General features: G+C 38.2%; 1 protein-coding gene across 2 annotated transcripts in view; it reads left to right on the top strand.

The window, feature by feature from the left end:
* The window catches only part of rassf3 (Ras association domain family member 3), a 111033-nt gene extending 104861 nt beyond the window's left edge, over window positions 1-6172 (top strand). For both annotated transcript variants that reach the window (XM_049567283.1, XM_049567284.1), the window contains 3 exons: window positions 491-578; window positions 3517-3632; window positions 4190-6172. In XM_049567283.1, coding sequence (XP_049423240.1) covers window positions 491-578; window positions 3517-3632; window positions 4190-4339 — 354 coding nt within the window. In that variant the 3' untranslated portion in view covers window positions 4340-6172. The remainder of the gene's footprint in view (window positions 1-490; window positions 579-3516; window positions 3633-4189) is intronic.
* Window positions 6173-13516: the final 7344 nt, after the last annotated feature.

Here is a 13516-nt window from a genome sequence, read left to right as displayed (position 1 = left end):
AAACAGGTTGAGGTCAGGATTCAGCAGGAGCTCGCTGATGTTGAAGTTTTATTAAAAACTCAATTAGCTTCAGTAAGTTTCTGTTTTCTGACAGCGAGCATTAGCGAGGCAAAATGCTGAACGAGAGTGAATCTGGGGTTGGTGTTTACTGTCACTTAAGCTGGTGAGCGTCTTTACAAAAAGTAACTCACAATCCTGCCTTTAAATATGGTTTATTAAATGTCTTACACTAAAAAATAAAGAGGAGCGTGACTGTTTTCGAGGCCTGCCCACTTCAGACCAGGCACTTACATCAGTATTTGTTTAAGTTAACGGTAACATAACCCCTCAGCCTCCATCAGATCACAAAAGATAGACAAATTTGTGCAGCTTGTTCAACCAGATTCAGGGTTTAACTGTCAATGAGCTCATTATTGACACAATAGCGTCATTAGTGTTTTCATATTTGAGTGTTTTATTCTTGTGTGTGTGTGTGTGTGTGTGTGTTCAGGTGATCGTCGCCCTGCTGACGAAGTTCACAGTCGCTGACAACCCGGCCAAATACGCCTTGTACAAACGCTACCGCAGGGAGGAGCAGGGTAAGACTGAAGCCTGCTGACTCTGTGCTAGTGTGTGTATGTGTGTGTGTGTGTGTGTGTGTGTGTGTGTGAGACAGTGAAAGCGACAGCGCTGGAGACAGTGTTTCATGCCACTCATGCCAAGCTCAGTATCAGATGCTTTGGCACTGACATGGTGTCGACGATCTGTGTGTATTGGAGTGTGTGTGTGTGTGTGTGTGTGTGTGTGTGTGTGTATTTCTGAATGCCTCGCCCTCTTGTTGGGCTCTTCCCACTATCAACAGCTCCCCAGGAATACTCACACATGTATATATAAATACACACACACACTTTATGAACCAGCAGCTGTTGCAGGGGAGCTGAGTTTCAGATATTATCTTTAGCGTCTCCAAGAAAGGAGAAAGACGGCGTTTATGGGGTTTATACTATAAAACACGGCCTTGTGATTTTATTAAATTTGTCTGTCTTGTTTTTACGTGTTGTTTGAAGTCTGTAAAAAATATTTTCCCCAAACTTTTATGGGGATTTTGTGTGTTTTCCCCCCATGGAAGGGTTCGTGTCACTGCTGTCATATAAGCTTTCTTTACCTCATTACTGAGACCTACAGTCAAACTCAGGCAGCTAATAAAAGACAGTGTCTAGACAAACAGGCTGACAGCAGATGTGGACTTCATATGTACAGAAGGTCATATATAAACTTCCAGACAATAGCTTTCATTCAAGTCATTAAAAGTGTGGTGGTAGAAACGTAGAAATGTCTGTGACCTTCAAGGATAAAACTGACTGACTCCAGTTGAGGTCGGACGTCTGCCTGAAGGAAGATAAACTCTCTGTTTGTTCTAAGACTGGTTTGAGATAACTGTTACCTGCAACTGTGGCTTTGGTCTCCTAAATGAGTAGTTTAATTCATACAAAAAGGTGAGTTACATACTGGACTATTTCCTGGGTCAGGTGCATGGACATCCTGGAGCGTGACATGTCAATTACTGAGCTTTAAAGGTGCATAAAAGGCAGATTTTTTTCACCTTGAAAGAGAGCCAGGCTAGCTGTTTCCCTCTGTTTCCAGTGTTTATGCTAAGCTAAACTAACCAGCTGTCGGCTGTAGCTTAATATTTAACAGTGTGGTATCAATATTTGTATCTTAAAATATGTTAGATGAGTTAGATAAGACACAAAAATTTAAAGCAGTGCAAAAATGCTATGTGCCAGACTATCGTTCAACGCTAGGCTCGATGTTTCCCTCTGTTTCCAGTGTTTATGCTAAGCTAAGCTAAACGGATGCTGGCTGTAGCTTCATGTTTAACAGTGTTGTATAGATCTTCTTATCTTTAAATACATTTCTTTTGCTGCTTAGAGTTAGATGAGACGATTCTCTTTAATATTTGTCTGGTAAATATGAAGCTACAGCCAGCATCCGTTTAGCTTAGCTTAGCTTAACTTAGCTTAGCTTAGCTTAGCTTAACTTAGCTTAACTTAGCATAAAGACTGGAAAAGGGGAAACGGCTAGCTGGCTCTGTCCAAACATGAAAGCACCTTTAAAGCTTGCTAATGAACACAATATATCCCGTTTGTTTAATCTGTAGAAAAACCGAAGTGTCCAAACAACAACTTGTAGTTTTGCGACTATTGTTTAAAGCTAGGATAGCTGTTTCCCCCCGTTTCCAAGGTTTATGCTAAGCTAAACTAACCAGCTGCCGGCTGTAGCTTAATATTTAACAGTGTGGTATCGATCTCTTAAAATATGTTAGATAAGTTAGATACGACACAAAAACTTAAAGCAGTGCTAAAATGCTGTGTGCCAGACTATCGTTCAGCGCTAGGCTAGATGTTTCCCTCTGTTTCCAGTCTTTATGCTAAGCTAAGCTAACCAGCTGGCTGTAGCTTCATATTTAAAAGATGGATATCAGAGTGCCAATCGTACTTTCTCTAAAAAAAAAAAAAAAAAAAAAGGCAGATTATTTATGTAATATAATCGTGTTTTTCCCCACAATGTCAAACTGTCCCTCTAAATTTTAGTTTGTCCTGCTCTGCTCCCTCTCTGTGTCTCGCTTTTGTTTATTTATTTATTCAAAACTACTTTATATCAACATCTAAATTAGCTTGGTAGGCTGCATTTCTGTGTTTATTTATCAAATATTCTTAATTCAGGTTGAATATATTTGCTCAATGACTTTTTTTTTTTCCATATTATCATCTTTAAAGAAGTGTTTAATTGCTGGAGGAATGGTCTTTTCAAATACTGGGCTGTAGACAGAAGCAAATACTTTTGAAATTGGTGCTACATGACCAGAGGAAACAGAGGAAATGGACTGTGGCATTCACTTTTTTAATCAAGAGGTAGAAAACCTACAACTACCAGAATACACAGCCCCACACGGCCACACCAGACCAGTAAACGCTCCCACTGGTGGGTGACCTAACACGAGTTTGGCCGTTTTGACACAGGAAACAATATGCCGGCTGGCTGGTAACAAAAGATCTTGAATTACAGTTAAACAGGAAGCTTAAATATGTTTCTGAAAACATGTTAGATGAGAATCTTGGTCGGGTCTCTCTCTTGATCCGCCTCTGTAATCTTTATCACAACTCTTTCAGTAACAAATTTAAAAGCTGCTCACCAAAAATGATGATCCAAGAAAAGAATATTGGCCGATATTATGACTGCATCAGCCCTCAAAGTCCAGTGCTGTCTGTCTGTTTGCTGCAACATCAGTTCAGTCTAACAACAAGGATCTCCCTCTCTGTTTTTGTAAATTACTGTGGTCGTTAATGTGCCGCGCCCATCCTTTCATCCTCTGCCATGCCTGTTTAAATGCACACACGCTGCAAAATGCAACTGCAGCGACCGCAGTGGTGCCTGCATCCATGTGGCTTGAAGGACCGCACATACTTTACTGCCTAAATTAATCCGTGTGTGTGTGTGTGTGTGTGTGTGTGTGTGTGTGTGTGTGTTTTGCAGTGTATGTGTGTAAGCTGGCGGATGGCGAGCAGCCGCTGTTCCTTCGTCTGGTGGCAGGACCCGACACCGACACACTCAGCTTCGTACTGAGGGAACAACAGACTGGAGAAGTCATGGTAACACCACACCTCCATCCTCCACCTACTTCCACCTCTCCATCTTCTCAAATGATTTCCAGCTAAATGTTTGTTCCTGTTAATCGCTCTTTCGTCTCCTCCTCGTCTGCGCTTGCTACATCCTGCGTCCTTCTCCTCCTCCTCCTCCTCCTCATCCCTCTCTTCTTTTCTTTCCATTACCTAAAGTCTCTCGTTCCTCCTCCTCTTTCCCACATTCTTCATTCCTCCTTTTACTCCTTCTCTACTCCTTTTTATTGAAGCCCGTCTGCAGATAAACAGATGAAAGGTCAGGATGAAGTAGAAACACTCGTGATGTGAAGTGAGATAAGATGGAAGATAAACTGTGTTAGATGAAAACTAATGAAACAAGAAGTCAAAACTGTACCTTGACGTGTTATAATTTTTACACAGTGGGTCACAATTTGAAGTATTACCTTGTTATTGTGTCGTTGCATCATGAGACGGTCAGTCAGAATTACCATGAGCATCGTAAATATCAATTTCAGTATTAAAATTTGCTGTTTAAATAAAGTTTGTGTGTTTGCTCCTCTCCTCAGTGGGATGCGTTCTCCATCCCCGAGCTGCGCAACTTCCTGCGGATCCTCGACAAGGAAGAGGATGAGCAGAAGGAGGCGGTGATTCGCCGCTACGAGGCCTACCGCCAGAGACTGCAGGAGGCGCTGAGGGAGGTCAGAGGGCCCTCTTAGAGGATTAACCCCCAGTGAACAGGACTACTGCCCCCTAGAGGCACGGAGGAGGGATTTTTTTTTCTTCCCCGCAGAGAAGAAAACTAGTGTAAATTTGTGAACGCAGAGTGAGGAGAGAGGACCCAGCGCCTGGAAGAAGGGATGAAACAGACAGAAGGAGGGAGGATATAAACGGAGAGACAGCAAGCGAAGGATGAACGGACAAAATCCGGATGCTGGAGTTTGATTCATTCCGGATTAAAGACTTCAAACTGCTGCCTGCTCACACCAAAGATTCACTTCATCGTGCCATATTCATTCATCTTCTCTCCCTCTCTTCATCCATCCCTCTCTTCTTACTCTTCTCTCTGTCCTGCTGTCACATAATTTATCTGATTTTTCCCTCTTTTCTCCTTTTAAACTTGTGAAAGACTCAAGGCCATATAGAGTTTTATTTAATTTTTGTTTGTTTTAAAGGTCTGTACATATTTTTTTTCTTAATTTATATGGGTGAAGCTTTTTATTGTTTTATTTTGTTTTCTTGAAATGACAAAAGTCTTATTTTAGTTTATTGTACAGAGGCGGAGCACCGATCTGGTTGTTGACACAGACACGGAGAATAGTTTATCCAGACTGCTACTAGAGGTAAACACACAACATGAGTGTCAGCTGTAGCTACATAGACAAGACGGGAATATCAGATCATTTAGATTAGTGGTTCCCAACTGGTCCAGATTTCTCCTGAGTCATTAGTTCAAGGTCCACACAGTTTAACATGTTCAGCATCATACTCGCGTTTGGCCATGTTGTGCAGGAGTTTGCTGTCTCTGTTAAGTAGTTGTCTGTTAGTCTCTGTCATTTACAAATTTGACACGTTGGCGAGTCACTTGCATCCATTCAGAATGGACCCACAACCCGCTTTTGGAGTGCAACCCACCAGTTGGGAACCACTGACTTAGAATACTCTGGACGTACTGTAAAGACGTCGTCATCAATTTTGCATTTTGCTTGAATAAGTTGAGAAATATGTCTGAAGTGAGAAAGGGAACATGCAGGTACGGAGTCTCAAGTGTGCCAAAAGAAAAATGTAATGTTTAGTGTGTTTAATCATATTTTTTTTAATATTGTTTTACTTTACATTTATTGTGTTTAACAGAATATAAAGGTAGAAAAATAAACAATCAATTAAGGAGACAAGGTCACCAAGGGAAAGATGTAAAAGTATAAGTTGACAAAATCCCACTTAAAAAAAATTAATATTCCATTTACTAATGTGTCCACCTTTTTTCTCATGAATAATTCTTTTCCTTCTGTTACATTTATAATTTTAATTTAACGAGCCAACTCAACCAACCAAAAAACATGCAATTTAAACAACTTTTAAAAATAATTTAGCAATTAATTAATTAAAAAAAAAAAATCAAGTTGATGAATCAATTTGATACAAATAGAAAGTAAAGGTAGAAACAATAAATAATAAATTAAGGAGAATGTAAAAATTTAGGCAAAATGTAAAAATTTAAGTTCTCATTTAATTTGCATCATTTGCTTGGAGCAAGTAAAACAAATTTTTTTACTTTAATCAAATAATTAAATGTTTCCTTTTTTATCTTTAAAATGAATCAGTGAATTTTTTTAATTGGATAAAATTAAAATAATTTGTCTACTATTGAAACATTTGAAATTTTAAATCATTTAGAAAGCTCATTTGTCAACAAAAAACAAACAATTTAAGCGACTGTTTTTAAAATTAATTTATCAATTACATTAAATTAAAAAAAAAAAAAAAAAAAAATTTAATTGGCAAATCTTCTTTTTTTCCCCATTGACAATCATTTCATTAATATTTTCCCCGGGATACATAACTGCCCTTTCCTATTACATATTTAAAAAGCAAATAAGCAGCAAAATGTTAACTACTATTTTCATTATTTTTATTTCATAGCTTTTATCTCCTTTATGTGTAAGATAGAAATAAAATTTAAAATCAGGTAAAAAAAAAAAAGTTTTTATTTACATTGTACATTTCTTGCAAATGTTATTAAACAATAATAGCTTTTTAAAATATTTTATTATTATCATTATCATCATTATTATTATTATTTTTGGCACACTTCAGACTCCATACAATGTTGCCCTGAAACTGAGTGATGTAGACGAATGTTTGGAGGAATAAAAGGAGATGAATTTCAGCTTTAATGTGACTGAAAACAGACATGAGCTCTGCTGACACGTGATGGAAGAGTCAAATAGACGTTTGTGAGCACAGGAAGGATTTCAGTGTTGGTTGTTAAGTTTGTTTTGGCATGTGAACGGGTGGATTCAAAGTCTGACCTGACCTGAACACACTGATGTAATTTGGATAGACCTTTGACCCCGTGCGGTCAGAGGAGGGCAGGAATGACTGATTTCTGGAAGTCGACTGAACAGTTTAGAGGAAGTAGACGAGAAACATTAGATGGAGGAAGAAAGAAAAAAATACAGGAAGACACGGGGAAAGAGTGTCACGAAAGCAGCGTGACCAAATCCCTGAGGGACGAGGATGGAAAGTTTTTCTCAAACAAGTCACTGTGATTAGGTGCGAGTTTGTTTCATGTGTTAATGAAAGCTCCTCTGATCCACAGCTGAGAGAGAGGGAGGTCTGTGAGTGCTGATAGCTGCAGAGAGCAGGGGAGGGAGACATGGCTGCATTGTGCTGTTCTCCTGTCCGTCTGTCTGCAGTCTGTGTTTTTCTGCTCTTATCTCAAGTTGAAACCTGCAGCCTTGACCTCCCTGTCAGCCGGGATTCAGCTTTGTTTTGTGGTGGATAAATGGGAAGAATTACTAAAGAAGGAAACAACGATAGCATGATGGTATAAAGTGAGCATGGGAATATGAAATTAATGACGGAAGCATCAGCAAGTGAAAAGAAGGTGCAAAAAATTGAGGCGTTTTTGTGCAGTCAAGGTTCATGAAAGGTTTCGCAAGTAAATAGCTGCCTTGATTATATATGCAAAGGCATATTTAGCATATGCAACTTATCATTTATGGCATAGAGACCAAAGAGGCTTGTTTTTGATATAGTTTTGTAGAGAAACGGCAAATGTTTTTTTTGCTTTTTGAATCAGCACCTGTTCAGATATTTGAGGAAACAACAGACAAGCAAGTCAAATAAAACAAAGACAATCATGTGGACAAACAAAACTACACGTCAGATTATTAGAATTAACCACAAGTCATTAATGAAAAGGATGTTGAAGCTTCTTTGTTTGAGCTGCAGGTACTGAATGACTGTTGTACAATACCGCCACCCAGTGGATAGATACTATTCTCAGCTATTCTCATCTTCCTGTGTCAATCTATCTTACAGATTTACTTTCTTTATTTTTTGTGTTATAACCAAAGATATTTTTGTGGTGTTGCCTGGAGCAAAATATATATTAGAGGCCTCTCCCCACCGGAGGGAAACATATATAGTTTAGAGTTTATTTAAAGGGGTTTCAACCCTCGTTTATCTACTATCAAACACTGGGTTAATGCTGTGGAAGCGAGACTTATAAAAAGGTCAGATGGATTTGAATCTTACAAGCAACTGAATATCTTATTTCATCCATCCATTTTTTTTTTGTTTTTTTTGCAATCTCATTCTTTTAGTCACTACCCAGAGCTCATGACCACAGGTGAGGGTTGGGACGTAGATGGACCAGTAAATCAAAAGCTTGTGACATTTAAAGTTGCGCTCCATCAACGTTGTAATTAAGTTCGGATTTACTCTGTGTGACAAGTAATAATCATAAATAAAATGGTTTGATGACGTATTCTGGGACTTCAAGGGGAGAATTTAGGTGACAGGGAGGGTCTAATGGAAGGTATGTTGCATTATGGGAATTGTAGGATCCAGCATTTTTGGTTCTCCGGACTAAAAGTCAAGATATCTTGGCTCTTCTGGATCGATTACTTGTTAAATCAGTCTCTCGGAAGTACCCAAACTTTGTGGAAGAGCAATAATAAATAACTGGAGCACCCCTGGATACCTAATTTTGATATTAAAATACCATTGAATTAAATATGTAACACCTTTTTCGCTTATTTGGTTTTAATTCCCCTCTTGGAAAATTCCCAGTAAGTCATTGCAAGCTTAAATTTAGGATTCACAATTTCAGATAGAAAATTAAAGTGCAAAAGAACAATTTAAAAAAAAATTACACTGGAGTTGCTCAACCGTATTTAGTCGATTTTTAAATATAAAAATTAAAGTCAGGTCAAAAAATAAAGTTAGCTCAAACTGGTGAAATACAGACACCGACATTCAAGCTGAAAATTTAAAATTAAAAAATTTCAGCTTTCAAAAATGATCAAAACTTGAAATAAAACCACTGAATATTTCAAATAATTCACAAATTCAGATAGAAAACTGAAGTGTAAAAGACCAATTTAAAAACATTATTTTCAAGTTGCCCAACTTTAATTGCTCATTTTGTAGAAAAATTAAAGTCATAAAATCAAGTTTGAAATTCAAACGCCAAAATTGATCCTGAAAATTTAAAATTTTAAAATTTGGGCTACCAAAAATTTGCAAAACTTCACATACATTCAGGTATTCAGTTGCTTGTAAATCTCTATTTTGGCCTTTTTTAGCTTCCATATGTTATAATTTAAAATGATTCAAAAGTCTGCGTGGAAATAGTTAAACAACCTTAAAGCCGTGTTGTTGTTGTTGTTGTTTGTGTATCTGATAAACAACCTTAGCTGTTAAAACACATTATTAGCAGACTGGTCGTATCAATTAATTTCGGGCACTTTAACTTTGAATTCAGGGAAGACGGGTTTTTGATTTTTTTTTTTTTTTCTCTTGTTTAAACTCCCGCCATCACACTCTGTACTATAACATGTCATACAGTATACTCTTATTTTGAAAGATCTCATAAAGCTCCACTCGTAATTATGTTTTTCTTTTTTTTTTAAAAAAAGCAAATGGAAGTACAGTGTGACAGAAGTTATTTTAAGCTCTTTTTGTTTTGGTCTCAACGAGCTTCCGTATGATTAGCTGTAGACTGTGAAACGTTTGGTTGAATCTCGCATGTGTTCCTGTTTGTCTCTTTGTATACGTACGTGCTTACTGTACACACACACTACTGGGCTGGTCAACATTAAAGCATGTGTTACCGTAGATAATACAGACGGTCAGACGGCGTTTGGAAATTAATTTTTAGAGTGAAAATATAATGTTTTTCAAACGCTGTCAGATCTGCAGGTGATATAAACTAGGCTTGTTGATGAGTTCATCTATAATGAGAAGCTTCTGGGCCAGTAGTGTTCCTAAATGAAGAGTTGATATATGACGTATTTAGAGATCTTGTTTTCAAGTTGCGCTCCATCCATTGAAAGTATTTAACAACAAAGCTACTTTCATGCATCCCAGACTGTTGATAGATTTAAACAATTTAACATATCTGCATTATGTGGTGTAAAATGACACTTTGAATTAGACTTGATACAAAAATATTCATTTACTTTTTTGTGGTTTTAAAAATTGTCTTAGCTACGAAATTGTCTGGGTTAATTATCGGCAGCTGTTCTGGAGCTTTTGATTATTTCACATGAACTTCATCGGCTTTGTCAGAACTTGAAGAAGTTTACTTTCCCGTCTTGTCTGAGCACATTCACGGACTTTTCATCCACATCGTCTTAAAGGCTTCAGTTCAATGTTTATTCTTAATGTTGGAAATTAAAAACAAACAAACTCGTGTTGCGATCATTGATTTGATTGAAAGCTCCAGAACTGCTGCTAAATGGTCCTTGTTTTCTCCACAGCAGCTGAATTAGACGTCTGACCTTTTTCGGCTCTTATGCTCTTTGCTTTCATGCGATCTGTGTCTAGTTTGAACATCCAGGAACTGTTAAATGCCAAAGATCTATGTGTAGCTCTTCTGCCATTTTATTGATTTGTTTTCTTTCCAATGATGACTACGGAGAACGGATCAGGTTTATCTCACATGACGGGTTCATCTGAAGAATCTCGATTACACTTGAGGAAAATGAAGGTCGCGTGTTTTCAGATCTGAGCTGCAAAATCCAAAACTGTTGTCGTCTTTAGAGCCAAAGAAAGGATGATAAACAGATAATTTATGAAGATAAATCCTCTCATTTAAATTCACCAATCTGTCTACTCAAGATGGAAGTCAATAGAAGCCATATTTTAGTGCAAACTTCAATTAAATTTTGGCCTTTGAGCTCGATCTGAAAGCTCGGACCTCGCCAGTGCCTTTTGACAGTGTGACAGAAAAACAAAGCTGCAGGAGAAACTGAGGGTTTCATCACATGTTGCTTTTATTCGCAGCTTCTCTGCAGGCGAACACTTCACTGACGCAGGTTTATTCTTGTCGGTATCTTGTGGTTTCTCTTTGAATCGTTACCAAAAGTGGCCTTTCCTTCACACCAGGTGGGCTGCATCTATTAAAGCTGAAATTAAAACAAAAAGAGTGTTTTCATCTTTGTTTCATTGAGATGTTGAAGCTGTTTCATTTTCTTACTTTGACATGTGTCGTCACTGCCCCTCGGGTTTTTCATCCTGTAACACTTTATGTAGTTGAATTAAGATCCTGTGAACAGGCTTATTTAAATATATTTGACAAGAGCTGAGAGATTAGTCTATTAATATATCACGAGATTGAAACAAAAATTAATCCTCGTATGAGGACGTCACATTTTGGGTTTACTTGGCCTTATGCTTCATTCTACTTAACTCAGACCTGTTGTCCTTGTTTATGGACTCTTATTTTGTGCCATCTAGTGATAGTGAGAGCACAATACACTAACCCATGTAAAAACAAGATGGCAGCCGTCTCTGCCAAGTCAGTCTGTAGCTGATCCTGACACAAACATGGACACGGTCCAAAGCCTGATCACATTTTATGGTTGAAACTTTTTTATTTCTGAATAATTATGTTTGTAGTTTGATATGGCAACACATTTGACCAATGTTAGCAACAGTAACAAGCTGAGACTCAGTTGGGCATTAATTATCATTGACAATGTTTAGTTTTTTATGCTTATTAGGTCCTACTGATCCTAAATAGCCAGGAGAAATGATGCTATTGCTATTTTTTTTTTAATTCTATATAATTTTAGATTAAGTATCTTTGGGTTTAAAATTATTGGTCAAAGACAAGATACAACCTTTCGCTCCAGGAATATTGTGATGGACATTTTTACGATTTCTGACATTTTATAGACATTTTCTAAACAATCAGCAGATTAATGGAGCTTTTTACTGAATTAACATCTTTTAAAAAAATACTAGATCTATGGATAAACATGACAAAAGCCAATTATTCAAATCAAATCAGATTTTTTTTATTTTTTCAAATTGTATTTTTACGCTTTTAAAACATCGAACCAGCCTCTGTACACTATAGGCCTGTTTCCATTGAAGAAGTTCCTGGTACCATTTGGGGGGCAGGAACTACTACAGGAACGTCCTCTCACTCGGCCCTCTCAACCGCCGTGTCTCCACTGAGAGAGCGGAGTCGGAGGAAGGTTTCTGTAAAGTTACCGGGCTCTGGATGTGATGTAAAGCACGACCATTTTGACCAGGGTGACGTAGTGGTGTAGGGACGCTGTTAGCCGTTAGTGGTGTCTGTAATAACTCACTAAACTCACAAAGTGGCCCGTGAAAAAAATATTTTTTCCAGCAGATCTCTTAGTTACAATATGATTGAGCTAACTGGAGTAGTTTCATGTCGTATCCGACAACGGGAGGCAGATGACGTCCTGATGTTAGCTTTGCTGCTGCTGTTAGCTGTCCCTGTCAGCGGCAGCCACTGATGCTTTCTAGACATCGTGATTTCCCAAAACTGAATAAATACCACACATAGCAACACAAAACTGCTTTGCTAGCCCCTGTAAAAGTTCCAGAACTCTGTCCTTTGGAGGTGGTTCCTGCGATGGAGACACGCACCAACGGCCCCGGCCCCGTAAAATTACCCCGAAGTTCCTGCAGTGGAAACGGGCCTTTAATCTCTATGGAGGCCCTAAAGTAAGGTGATGGTTTTTTGTTTTTTTTGTATGTTGTGCACTCAAGTTAATTGCCTTGTTCTGGCAAATAATAATAATGATTAACTTGTCAATCAATCGGTTTATTTTCCAGTGAAACATAATAGTGCATAAGATTTTTTTTTTTTTTTTTAAATCACATTTTTGGGACTTAAGGGGCTCCGTAGATCTCAAATTATCATCTGTGTGCTCTTTTAAACACTTAAAGGTCCAGTGTGTGAAATTAAATAAAATGAGTGTCTTCTTTAGTGTATAAAGAGCTAAAGCTAAAATGAAGAAACTTGTTTTCGTAACCTTAGAATGAGCCGTTTATATCTACATAGGGAGCGGGTCCGCCTCAATGGAGATTGCCATGTTGCACCACCGTGTTTCTACAGTAGCCCAGAACGGACAAACCAAACACTGACTCAAGATAGGGACATTCACGTTTTTCACTGTAGTTAGCATCCCCTTAGCGACGAGAGTGTCAGGAAAATACAGATATTTTTTACGTGCAGCTGCTTTATTCAGTATTTTTACTGGTTTGAATCACCAGTCTGTTTGTTTCAGAGAGGAAGAGACCTCTGTAATAATTCAGCTCCAGGTAAAAACCTCCCGAACAATAAACACTGACAGAATTTTAACCGAGAAAAGATTCAGCTGGTTGCAATCTGCAGTCTTCACCACTAGATGCCACTAAATCCCTCAAAAATCTTAGACACTGAAAACTTAACAACAGTTCGCTATAAAGAAGTGGTTCAATACTCTAAGATCTGAAAACACTTCTTCGCTTCCCTTCAGAGATTTAAATGAGAAAATTAAAACCACTGTCGTATCTGAGTAAATATGAAGCTACAGTCAGGAAACAGTTAGCGTAGCTTAGCATAACTCAGCTGTTTCTCTTCTTTAAAACCCTGATATGTGTAAAATGAAACAGCACAGCAGTGGAGCCTCTTAACTCTGCCAACAGACTCTTTATTTAGAGCTGATGGTGTTACTTGTTGTGTTGAAACAGTTCAGAGATGTTGCGTCGCAGCTCTGTAGCTGTCAGTGTTTTGGCAGCACTGCAGTCTGGTGCAGAGGCAACACCTCCTCCTCTTGTCCTCTGCTTGACCCCAACTCAAATAACCTTACAGACTGAAGGAGTGGGAAGCCCCCTCCCCTGCTGTCTCACACACAAACACT

Source organism: Epinephelus fuscoguttatus, linkage group LG22, assembly GCF_011397635.1.
Source record: "Epinephelus fuscoguttatus linkage group LG22, E.fuscoguttatus.final_Chr_v1".
Classification (NCBI taxonomy): Eukaryota; Metazoa; Chordata; class Actinopteri; order Perciformes; family Serranidae; genus Epinephelus; species Epinephelus fuscoguttatus.
This window is presented reverse-complemented; position numbering and strand designations above follow the sequence as displayed.